Source organism: Crotalus tigris, unplaced genomic scaffold (genome assembly GCF_016545835.1).
Source record: "Crotalus tigris isolate CLP2741 ecotype Arizona unplaced genomic scaffold, ASM1654583v1 scf7180000024389.207434, whole genome shotgun sequence".
Lineage (NCBI taxonomy): Eukaryota > Metazoa > Chordata > Lepidosauria > Squamata > Viperidae > Crotalus > Crotalus tigris.
In genome coordinates this window covers 74,906-87,929 of record NW_024100559.1, presented here as the reverse complement: position 1 = coordinate 87,929, position 13,024 = coordinate 74,906, and the positions used below count along the sequence as shown (strand labels likewise).

The window sequence follows — 13,024 nt, the reverse complement described above, 5'->3', positions numbered from 1 at the left end:
TTTTTCCTCCATCAATTCCACTTTTTCTCCTACCTCTTCCACACGGGAATTCAGCTTTTCAAAAACAGAGGCAACTCCTTTTAAAGCCAAAACTATATCTTGCCTCAAAATCTTATTATTTTCCTCTAAAATCTCTTTCATTTCTGCCCTAATTTGAGATATAACATTTCCCATCATATCTTGCAGATCCTTCACCATTATTGGCTGAGCCAAGGAAGAAGGTGAGGCTATTGATTTAGGAGCTGTAGGAATCCTTGGATGCTTTGGAGCCATCTTAAAAAAAAAAATCTTTATTCCTTCTTGAGAATTACAGAAATTAAACAAAAGAAGAAGAGAGATTAAATCCAAAAAAAAATTTCAAAAAATCCTTCAAAAGGAGGTCATTATAGCAAAAAAAATACTAAACACTTTGGGGCCACAAAAATTAAACAAAAGAAAAAGAAAGATTAACTCCAGAAAAAAAATCAATAAATCCTTCAAAGGGAGATCATTATAATAAAAAAAGGGAGAAAAAAAAGGAAAAAAAGGAATTAAATAAAAAGAAATCCATTCCATTTTTAAAAAAAATACAAAAAACAAAACAGAAAAGTTGAACAAAAATAATAATGCCTCTAAGATCCAAAAAAACCGATCGCTATCTTATTTTCCCTTTCAGCAAGAAAAAAAAAATCATTAAAAAGAAAAAGAAAGGGAAAGAGAAACACCAGGAAGCCTGCCTTTAAAAGTAAACAAAAATAATAATGCTTCTAAAATCCAAAAAAGCCGATTGCCATTTTATTTTCACTTTCACCAAAAAAAAAGAAGAAGAAAACATCCATTCCAATCATTAAAAAGAAAAGAAAAGAGAAAGGGAAAGAAAAACACCAAAAAACCTACCGATCACCATTCTAGCTTCCCAAAAGGAAAAAAAATAAAATAAAAAAAAACGCCGGAAAGTCTGCCGATCGCCATTTTACTTTCCCTTTCAGCAAAAAGTAAAAAGTAAAAAGAGGGAATATAAACGTAAAAATAAATCTTTAAACTAAAAATCCATATAAAGTCAAAGAAAGCAAAAGCTAATCCTCTAGTCAACTCTGTCCGCTTCTAAAAAACTCACCAGATCTCTTTAAACGCGGAGGTGGTTGCTATGGCTTGTTTTGTCCCTAAGGACAAAAGCAGCTGGGAAGCGGAGACAGTCTGAACTCCGTGGGAGCACTCTTTTCACCCCCCAAAAAATATTGGGGGTGTATAAGAGGCTCTACCACTATTCAGACAACCCTCTTCCCCCCCCCCCTTTGCCCGGGAGGGGGATTTTGAACCGCTGAACAGCTGGTGTCCGCTGTTCATAGCGCTTCATTACACTTACCCAGGAGGATGGCTACAAAGTAGCCGCCATCGCCCGCGCAAATCCACCGGAAGTCAGTTCTTTCTTTACAGCTGAGTTTTTCACAGGTCAAAGAGTTTTTTTTCTAAATTCTAGATTTCAAGCCAAGTCTCTTTTAGTCAATAACAAGTTGTAATACCATACTTTGCCACCAGATGTCACTGATGCCATTTAAAAATTTTTAAGTCTCCTGTTTTTATAATAGTTTTTCAAAATTTATTTCTTTTCTTTTTAGATAAAAATCAGCATATCCAGTAGAAATAGGAATAAGAAAACTTTTTAGTCCCCAAATTTCAAAAGTATATTCATCCAATTAGATTAAAGTTGTTTTTATAATTGTTTTGTTTCACCTGGATAGTCAGTTGCCACTGTTCTTAGAGAATGGGGCAGGAATTCCCTTCCCTCTCTCCTCACAGGGGGAAAAATACTTAGGGCAGCTTTTGCAGGAAATATATTTAGAATCTTAAAGAGAAGATCAGATCTCACCCAGTTTCATCCGTGTTGCTTTAAAGGTGTTTGGTAGTAATTTTGACTTTGGCTGTTAGCAGCTTAATGATGAGCCACATTGCTATGACCGGTCTTTCCCCCACCGGTTTGGAGAGCTGCCCCAGATCAAGCAAAAGGGCTGCCACCCTACTGCAATCAAGCAGGGATCCCCTCCTTGCTCATCACCCCTACAGGGTGACTTTCAACCCTTTCCAGGGTCCCCTAGTGGGATGAAATCGGATGCTGAAGATGGAGTTCGCCTCCATGCATCCGGAGGCACCAATGACAAACCGGAAGTCCCCTCCATCCCTCTTTTTGTGTGGAAAAGGATTAGGGATGTTTGTTACTGCAGGATTATTGCAGACTATGGATAGGCCTGTAATTTTCTGCCCTCCTTCTTAGCATTTGAAGTCAACTAAAGCAATATTCTTTAAGGTTATGGAGTGTAAAACCAGTAGCAGCATAAAGGTACTAATAATTTCTACTAAGGAATGTTTGACAAATCTTAAATTTATGATTTTTCCCCAGTCTATACTTATGTCCTATCTTTCTGATACTTTCATACAGTCACTAGCACTCTGAGAGAAAAGACCTCAATTATAATTTTCAATACTCACAACAAAGGGACTAGATATATTAATCACTGAGACTGAAAATTGGAATGATACATGCTAAACAAATTATTCTTGAACATATAAATGTCATTTTTTTAAACTTTTAACATTAAGCCAAAGTGCTATAGTGATTAAACTGTTAGACTAGAAGCATCTAGTTCAAGCTCATAGAAGCTCATGGTAACTTTGGGCCAATCTCCTCTCTCGGCCAAATCTGCCTTGCAGGATTATTGGAAAAGTTGGAAGAGGGAATACTCTACACCAGGCATTGCCAGCCCATGGGCCAGATGCGTCACACCAAAACTGCGCCCACCCCATTGCCGGCAATGGGGAAAAAGTCGCGATATGTCGTGCAACGTCATGTGACATCGCAAGTTTGACATGCCTGCTCTACACCCTGCCTTGAGTTCCTGTACAAAAGGCAGAATATAAATTTAATAAATAAGTTTATTTAAAAAACAGTTCCTGTTTCATTGTATCTTAATTATCTGGAAGGAAGCTTCACTGAACCTACTGCTGGGATTTATTTCTAAGTAATCATGCAAAAAGGGTTCCAGGGCCTGGAAAATAGATGCAAATTTTCTGGGATCCAGTCAAAGTATCAGCTTTTCATTCACATGTCCCATCATTCCTTTTTGTAAACTACAGGTAATGAAGAAGGAAAGAAGTATGTTGAAAAGATAGCAGCAAAACACAAAGAAGTTCTTGATTCTGTCGGTGAATTGTGTAGCTCCTTGACAGAACTTGAAGACAAGCTTGGGGTAATGTTTTCTTCCTGTAGAAAAATATACACAGTATATATAATTTTACAGCAGAATATATTAACTTTTTATGCCATTAAAATATGCTGTGGAGATGCAGGGCAGAGACTTAAGGGCAGTGAGTAAGTGAGCCAGCTAGTGAATAATAAAGACATAAACACTCAGGGCATGCAGAGAGGGTGCTTCCAGGGGCTACTTCCAAGACAATAGTTGAGGATCCTTTTGTGTCAGTGGATTTCTAAACACATGACACAAGATTCTATCCATACATTGGATTGTAATCTGAAGAGTCTAGAACAGTGATGGTGAACCTTTTAGAGACCGAGTGCCCAAACTGCAACTCAAAACCCACTTATGCATCAGCGGGTGCTGGGTGGGTGTGGCCCATTGGCTGGGTGTGATCAATTGGCTGGGTGTGGCCCATTGGGTGGGCATGGCTGTGGTGGTAACGGCAGACTAGGTGGGGCTAAAAAGTTCAATCAATCAATTCCAACTTTGCAAGATCTTTTTTTTCTCAGAGAGAAGTTGAAATTGACTGATTGATTGAACCTTTTTTTTTTTTTTGCACACGGCAGCGGTGGCCTAAAGTGAAAAGGTTTTATAAAACCCAGCTGAAGGCCTAGGACTGGGGCAACAGCACGCGTGCCCACAGAGAGGGCTCTGAGTGCCGCCTCTGGCACCCGTGCCATAGGTTCACCACCACTGGTCTAGAAATCAGACATGAGTTTAAAAATGAAATTCAAGTGCTGAGCCATTATGGTATCTGTTTTCACGTGGAGTGGCGCTTGTCTGAATAAATTGCTTTTCTATCACAACATCCTCTAGGTCTTCCAGTATATCCCAATGGCCCACAATTTACCTAGCATGAGGGAGGAGGGCTTGGGGGCAGATTAACATATTCTGGGGAAGAGACCTGTCTCACTCCTTCAATAGCAACCCTTCTTTTAAGAAAGCATATTGCTGTGTATGTCTACTGCTGTTTTATTAAATTTTGGGTTACAGGGTTTCTTTAATGTTTTGCTGTTTCCTATTTCTGTGGGACTTTTTAGTGATATGAGCCACCTAGAAAGACAGCTGTGACATAACTGTAAACATGACAAACATACTGCATCATAAACAAATACAAAGATTATACTGGGTTCCTTTATGTGAATCTGAATCCCAGATCTCCTGCTGCAAAAGCTTGCATTTCCTTGCTTGTACTGATAAACCGTCAAAGCCCCTGCTGTGCAAAATTATTTATACTTAGGTTCTACTTTTGGCTTTGTTTCACAGGAAGATTCATTAAGGGGGAAATCATCAAATTCTAATAAATTTGATGATGAGCTAAGAACAGAAGAAGACAGTCAGAAACTGAAGGTAGATAAAGAGGATATAAAAGAAAAAGTATATGAGGTTTGTACTTTTTTTCCCAAGTAAATGTTGTGTAAATCAAACTAAGGGCTGATATTACATAATTAATTCAAGCATGAAAATTCTTAAAAGAAAAATCTCTTGCCTGGAAAATATATAATTAGAGAAACATCTCCCACACTGAATTATTTGCTTTCTTATCAGCTAAAATGAATCCATTTATGTCATAAACCTGTGTACTTTTTAGAAGGCTTTTTAACATTATCTGAAAGCCCATTTATAACTAAGATAGAAAGCATTGTTATTTCATTCAGCATGGAAAAGGTAACATTAAGAAAGATAAATGGCATTACTTTCCAGAGAGGGAAAAGTCAGGTTAATCTTTTTCAGCAAATCCAACATAGTCTTGTGGAACCATCAAAACTATTTAAAGATTAATATATTTATTATATATACCATCTCATGATTCATGAAGGATAGATTTGTCTGAGAGTATTATAATGTTGGGAAGTAGGATAGGAGATGAGGAAATACATAAGAAAAGGTGGAAGGCAATGGTCACTTCTGGACAACCAAAATGTTTGTTTTTCAAAGTTGGGAATTCAAAGTTGATACATGCTGTCCTGTACATTTGAATCTGGGCATTCATAGAACTTGCTATCAGACTGTCAGACAATCATCTTGCCCTTTCTGGCCAGTGAAGAAGAGGAGAGGAGAGGAGAGGAGAAGAGAAGAGAAGAGAAGAGAAGAGAAGAGAAGAGAAGAGAAGAGAAGAGAAGAGAAGAGAAGAATAAATTCCTATCTGCATTTCATGAGCACCAAACTGCATCTGTAGTTGGAAACTCCAATCTCCATAAGAATTGCACTGGGTAGCTGGTTGACAAAGAATAGTTCTACATCCCAGTCTCCTACATCATCATTTACCAAGTCCTTCCTCCAACATTCAAACAATTGGTATATGAAGTATACTCACCTGACAAACTATAATCCACGCATCCAATTAAATGAAGTATCAGCCATCAAAACTCATACTATAATTGTTCATAGCAAAAATGCTCTTTAAAAAGGACAGTCCTCCCCATCCAAAATAAGGCCCTCCAGAAAATGGAAGCGCAGCAAATATACTACAATATACTACAAATATAAGGAAGCACAGCAAATATACTAGTTCTTTTCTCCATAATAGCTATTATAAAGTGTAACTTAAATTGGCAGTAGATAAAGGTATCCTACTTATTTAGAAAATAATGCCATGGGCATTTCTTTATGCACACAAAGAGATTTTTAAAAATTATCCTGTGAAAGCCTGGGATTTGGACAATACATCAATTTTTTTTCACGTGCTCAGTTATTAAAATTATTAATGTTTCTGGGATGGGGAAGAAATTCTTAAACATGCAATGTTTAGGCATTGGCACTGCCTCTTGCCTCTGGTTTTAGAACCGGGGTGAGCAGAAGGTATATTAAGATCTCCTTATAGATCTCTGAGTGATTTCTAGTAGGGGAAAATCACCGTTTAAACAAGAAAATGTTCCTCAGTTAAAAGTCTGTGGTGTTAAATTTAAAGGAAAGGAAACCAACAATTTTGAATTATTGATGAATAGCTGGACTTGCATAACTTCCTGGGAGCAACAAATATCAAACCAAGAGTAAAAAAGTTGTGCCTGATTTTAAAAAATGTAGTTAGGTTAGCATCCTATGTCCTACACTAGCCAAACAGGTGCGTCAAGAAATAAAATATCTTTTCCATCCTGAATATCTGTAGAAACTGAGCTCCATAATACACCATGAATACATATGTCCCATTCATTATTAAGGCAAATAGCTGGCTATAAAATTATCCTTCATGATAATAACATTCAAACTAGAGGCCGTCTCAATAACTTGTCTTTTCAGAATCTGTTATAAATGTGAATCATTGGGGGACATAAATCTATGGGAGAAAGAGAATATTTTCTTTCTCAATATAATGTTTGTGTTATCGTAGTGCAAATAGAAACCGTAGATGTTACTTCAGTGTTACTTTTCTCTGTTCATTGCAATCTATAGTCTGACATTTACATAATTAGCTTAACAAATTAAAAAGCATAATGAATAATTTTTTCAGGGATGCCAGTTTAGAAATGATTGCTACGATTGCAATAAAAATACATTGGGGGGGGGGAAATCCCCTTAATTTGTATGTTTGCTCAAAATGATATCTACTCTATTTTTCAAAGATTATTTTAAATTGGACTAAATGGCCCTTCTTCTTAAAGAGAACTAGACAGATCTTTAAAATTTAATATCCCAAGAAATATGTGGAAGAAAGGTAGCCAAAACAAGTTTTATAGACATTATTTAAAGTCTCTTTTGCATCTGTCCTTCCCTTCCCTTTCTCCTCCTCTTGCCTTCCCCTTCCTTTCTATTCCTTTGTCTACCCTTCCCTTCCCCCAACCCCCACCTTTTTTTTTTTTTTTTTTTTTTTGCTTTTAAGGAAGAGAAGGACTTGGCTGAGACATCAGTGAGCTGCCCAGCTGTTGAGGATTCCATTTCACAGGACACAGAGCTATCTTCTGCTGCCAAGGAGGACAGCTTTCACACTGAGCTCCTGGCAGAAGATGCACTCTCTGGAGACGAATATGAGTGTATATCTCCTGATGATATTTCATTGCCTCCACTTTCCGAGACCCCAGAATCCAACCTTCTGCATTCAGAAACAGAACTAGAAGAACCACACAGCAGTAGCTCCCGTAGTGTGCATGTCAGTTCTTACACTGTGCAAATGCCGATAAGTGCTGGCAGCAAAAGAATGGAAGATGATTCTGATCCCTTAACCTCTATTGCTTCTGCTGATGTGCCTGGCCACGGGAAGGAGTGCATATCAGAGGAGCTAGGAAGTTTTTCTCCTTCCACCCTAGGCAGCCATTCCAAGTGCAAGATAGAATCTCCATTTGCTCATAGTTCTCCAGAAATGCCTGCCACTCCCCCTGTTTCCTCGACATTCAAGACAAAGGCTGTCTACTGCATGAGGAGTGAAGCGCACGAGACCCATTTGCAATGTCACGAGGTTCCCAGAAGCATGAGAGAAGCACAGGGCAAATTGCATGGCAGAAATAACTTTACTAAAAACCAGGCTAGGCTGCATGCTTCATCCAATGCATTTTCAGGTCTCTTTCAAACAGATTCCACGGGAAGCTGTCAGAGGCAGATGGCTACTGGAGAAGAGATTAAAAGCATATCTGAAAAGAACAGCAAGGTCAGCTTCTCTGGACAGGCACCTAACTTCTCCAAGCTTCTGTCTAATGTAACTGTCATGGAAGGTGCTCCGGTGACTTTGGAAGTAGAAGTAACAGGATTCCCAGAACCTACATTAACCTGGTGGGTAGCTTACAATGAAAAAACCTAAATATAAATAGGGTAATCCAGCAAACACACATCTGAAAATCAGATAGTCTCACTAGCATTCATATCACATTTCCACATAATTCCATTCCCACTGAGTTTACACAATATTACTTACTGTCAGGTTCCAGATTCAAAATAATTCATGCACATTCAGTCTATATGTTTTAAGTAGTATCTGAAGATAAATGAAATTAAAACATTTCTATTTAGCAATAAAACATTCCAGTTATTAAACATTACAACTCCTTTTTATAAGAATTGAGGTCTTAGAAAACCCCTCTGTGTTTGAAGATCAGCTTTATTGTAGCTACAGAAACTGAGTAGAGAAGAAATACTCTGTGTTGGATTCAGTTTACCTCATGTCTAGCAACTCATCCACATTGAAACTGGACCTGTAAGTCCATAGATGTAAGTCCCTAGTTTGTGAAGTTTGCCAGAGAATGCCTATATAAGACTCACATTTATACTTTAGTAGGATTCATAATTATGAGACAATTGGTTTCAGTATTTAATTTATTTGTTTTGAAAATGGTAGTCAAAAAGTCCTTTTGTTTCGGCAGATAATTTCCATATAAAGGTGAGAGAATCAACAGGTATAATTGGCCAAGTAACAAGAGAGTAAGACAAGATTTATAATATTGAAGGATAATGAAAACAAGCTTTCAGGTCTCCAATGCACAGAAAAGTTGGTGCTAAATCACAAATTTGGCAAACAGTAATTAAATTGCATTTATCTTTTGTGTGTAATTATTGCACATTCAGAGAGAGAGAGAGAGAGAGAGAGAGAGATTTATGTATTAAGCCTAATGTAGAACAGTACATTCATGACAGAATGGAAGTGAATAGAGAGGGAGTTAGCTCAGTAAGTTCCAGATTGATTCTAAATTCATCTCATATTAGTGGTTATTTCCTTTCACCTTTCTAGAGTTGTCTCTTTTTTATTATCATTTTTGACTTTTTCGATCATAATATTCTATCGTATCTAATAGTGCTAAATATAGAAAGAAAGCAGAATTTGAAAGAGAAAAACCTTTTCTTCGTGAGTATGCATAACAAATCTGAAAGCAACTAACACACTTGATAAAATTTGCTAATAATTAAAAGGCATTTTTTAAAAAAATCAGTCACTACAGCTTGCCTGAATCACTAATCCAATTCTTAAGAGTTGTTTCTTTTGTTCTTTCTTTTTAAAGGTGGAATTTTCTATGTGAATTTTAGGAAATTGTTTTAAATGAGAGCTTCTAATAGTAACAAGACTATCAGATAGACTATTGCGATATAACTGGCTCTACTGTTCAAAAATTTGCTTATTATACTCCATAAGATACCACCTTGTCTTGCAAAGGCCAAATGATGGTCAAAAATCAATGTCTAATTTTTTCGTTTCATCAGTAGTGGAAAAAGAAACACATATAGAGCAGGGCTATGTGAAGTGACTAAAATTCATTACAGTTAAGCAATTTGGGCATATAGGTTTTCTGATTTATTTAACCAAAGTGAAGAGGTCACCTAATTGTTCTTTGTGTGACCCTGAAGCCGAAATGCTGTTTGTGTGACCCTGAAGCCCTTCATGTTAGTGCCCAGGAGAAGGCCCTTTCAGCCTTCCCTCCCCCCAGTGCTGGCCAAGAGCTTCGATACTGAAAGCTTTTGTATTCTCCATAGCAAGTGCCAAAGTCACCTAGGAGCTTTGGGATTGCCTGAAGCGTGCAGAGTTCTTAGACAGTATGTCCTGGAGGAGTGAGCTAGCAATATTGTCCACCCTCTTATTCTAGTATTTGCTAACCTAAGCTCTTTTCCTTCAAAACTTCCCACATTGAGACACATCATGCTCTGTTTTACTAATAGATACAAACTTAATAAAAATTTTCTAGTAGGGTTTTTGCCTGTATTGAAAATGTATGAATTTAAGATCCATTTTCTCCTCACTTACAACAATAAATCAACAATGATAGCAATTAATTTCATGGGATATATTTACAGGAGAAAACCAACACTTTCCGTATAAATGTTTTTTGTACACAGTATTTCAGCCTCTAGCCTAGTCATACTGCATTCGAATAAAGTCTTAAGAGAAGATCCATTTCTAAAGAATATTTCAGTTTTTAGGGTGTTAGTTTGTTTCCTGCTACTAGTGCCTTTCTTTTATTTTTTTTAACCACAAATCGTCTTTCTTTTAAATATGATGTGGTGGGAAGCTACGATTATAAATAGTTTCTACTGTTAACCTACTTTCATATTCCGTAAGAGTTTGCCTGACATCGCAAATTATCATTGCTTCAACCAACATTCATGTTAACCTGACTTGAAACCTGACTCTCTACTCCAGGTACAAGAAGGGCCAGAGAGTGATGGGAGATGAGCACATAAAGCTCTTACACCGGGATACACAATATACATTGTTCATTGAGAAGGTGTATGATTCAGACGCTGGACTGTATGTGGTTCGGGCTAAAAATTCTAGTGGCACAGTGTCCTCCAGTGCCATCCTCCGGGTGAAAGGTAACTGGCCATCTATAAAAAGAGTAGACTGGATAACCCTTTGCGCTTTCTACTTGATTGCATCACTTGCCCACTGGTTGTTCACTTAGCACAGCCAACTGACTTCACTGGACTTTAACACTCACCAAAGGAGACAACAGCAAACAACCATATTTTGATGCACCTCACTTCACCTTTGACACTCTTGCTTATCAGTCACGCTGAATGGAGTCCTTCTGATATTCCTGTCACAGGCATACTAAACAAAGTTATCCTTTAGTCTACAGTACCCTGGTATAACGCAAAGAGATATGTACGCATGGGGGAAAATGTTCTTTATTAAATAATGAATATGATTGTATGAATATAATTATACCTCTAAAGGTTATGAGAAAATACATCACTGGGCTATGATTGATCTGTGCAACACAATGTGCTTGCTTCATTCTATATACAGCTTACAAATATCATATTGTTTTGATGCTACTTTATGAAAAAGTAATATATAGAGAATTTTTTGAACATTTTATACACACACATACACACGTACAATATTGAACAGATAGATATATCTTTTCAAAAAGATTATCTTTGCCTTGGTGAACCTTATGTACATCAATTCTATATAGAAGGTCACTATTAAGGCTGAAAAAACAGTAGCTTAAAGCCACCAACAGTACAAACCTATGTATGAACATTTAGTCTATGTTTAATACAACTTAGCTCCTGTTAGGATTGCAATCACAATACTTATTCTTTTAAAAATTTAGAAACATCAAACAATTTAGCGTGAGAAAGATGAGAAGTATTTGTTTGAAATGAGTGAAAAATTTAAAGAAAATGTAATAGGTACAAGGCAAATAATGGAAATGATTTTAAATTATTAAAATAACGAAAAATTGACAACATATTGAAATTAACAGTAAAACATATATTAGAGACTAAACTACTTTTTATTTTTTTTTTAATGTGATAAAAAAGCAGCACTGTATTTTTTCGCTCCATTGGATGTAGCAAATTTGATTCTTCAACATGAGTTTTGACAAAGGGAAGAAAAGAAGCAGTGGTCTTTAAGAAGTGATTTGTCTTATAAATTCTCACTGTATTCAAATGACAAAGTATTCATAATGAATTCTTGCCATTATTAAAAAAATAGACGTATATTGCATCTCTGTCATTTAAAGCATGGTTGACAACAATGTATATTTTAATTGGAAATTGACTTTGCTATAACAATTGTTCTATGAAATATGTGTAAGAAAAAAGGTACAGCCATCATTTGGAAGAAATTTGCAAAATGGAAAGAAATCTTGAAGTATACATTAGAACAGGAGTCCCCAACCTCCAGTCAGTGGACCCGCACCAGTCTGCGACACACCACAACCAGTCTGTGCAAACAAGAAAAGCCCCATCCGCAAGATGCAGGCAGCACATGAAATCATGCCCCCTACGGTACGTGGAAAAATCTCCATGGAACTGGTCCCTGGTGCCCAAAAGGTTGGGGGCCTCTGCATTAGAAGATTATATACTATAAATAGTGAGGATATGATGCTATAAAGGATTTCCATCTGATTTTTTATAGTGCTGTAAAACTAAACATTTTACAGTTTTAGTTTATCAGATTAGTTATTCAGTAGTCCTGTAAAACATGAACTCTTTCTGGGTTCCTGAGGTGAAGTGAAAAGGGGCTGGTTCAGCGAGGAAAGTTATCCTAGCTCAATGAATAGAAAATACGTTGCAGGCCATGTGTAACATTTTCTTTAAATGCAGTCTGTTCATGAAAAATGAATGTACGAAGGTTTATCACCAATGAAATGCTTCTTTTGGGACTGACTACAAAAATCCAAAATTGCACACATTGAAACAGAGGCCCATTTTGCTTTTTTCTACTCTATTAATAGTTCCTACCCTAGAAAGAGAACGAGGGTTTACTCACCATAAAGGATTACTAAACTCCCAGACTGAGATAAAATTAATATGCTCAGGTTTTATGAAGTCAGGGGGACAAATTAATCACTTATGACAGGACATAAAGTGCATCTAGATGCCTCTGAACAACAGCTATAGATACTTTCTTTCAGTAATGTTTAATTTGCAGGGCCTGTGTTCTTCCAATCTTTGGGACACTGTGATATAATTCTATCATCACATGCCATTTAAAAAAAAATAGACCTAAGTGAGCCTACCTGTAAGAAGTTAGAATCTATTACTATCTTTTCAATAATATTAAATGGCTGTTGCAAACCTATATACTGTATTCAATGAATGGGTCCTGGGATCGTCCCCTCCCAACATGTCTTTTTGAGGTACATTATGGAATCAAGGAAAGGCAAGCTTAACAGCAACATACAAAACTGAGGTTTCAAGCCAGGAAAATATGTTGTTTTCAGTGACCCTTGAGGTATCTTAGGTGGTTGGCATGCGCCAATCATGACATTAGATAATTATTTAGTTCAATTATTCACAGTAAATGCTTTCCCTGGTTGATGGCTAGAACTTTTTCCCCTACAGATTTGTGGCTGATAAAAACAACAACAACACAAACAGAGCTAAGGGTTAGGGTCTGATTAAGTGCCAGATAA

At 36.9% G+C, this 13,024-nt stretch overlaps 1 protein-coding gene across 7 annotated transcripts in view; it reads left to right on the top strand.

Annotated features, from left to right (window-relative positions):
- Positions 1–13,024, top strand: part of CCDC141 (coiled-coil domain containing 141) — a 144,427-nt gene that overhangs the window by 111,348 nt on the left and 20,055 nt on the right. For 6 of the 7 annotated variants that reach the window (XM_039329172.1, XM_039329170.1, XM_039329169.1 and 3 more), the window contains 4 exons: positions 3,112–3,224; positions 4,500–4,619; positions 7,054–7,937; positions 10,291–10,463. In XM_039329172.1, coding sequence (XP_039185106.1) covers positions 3,112–3,224; positions 4,500–4,619; positions 7,054–7,937; positions 10,291–10,463 — 1,290 coding nt within the window. The remainder of the gene's footprint in view (positions 1–3,111; positions 3,225–4,499; positions 4,620–7,053; positions 7,938–10,290; positions 10,464–13,024) is intronic. The other variant, XM_039329174.1, reaches the window with a different exon arrangement.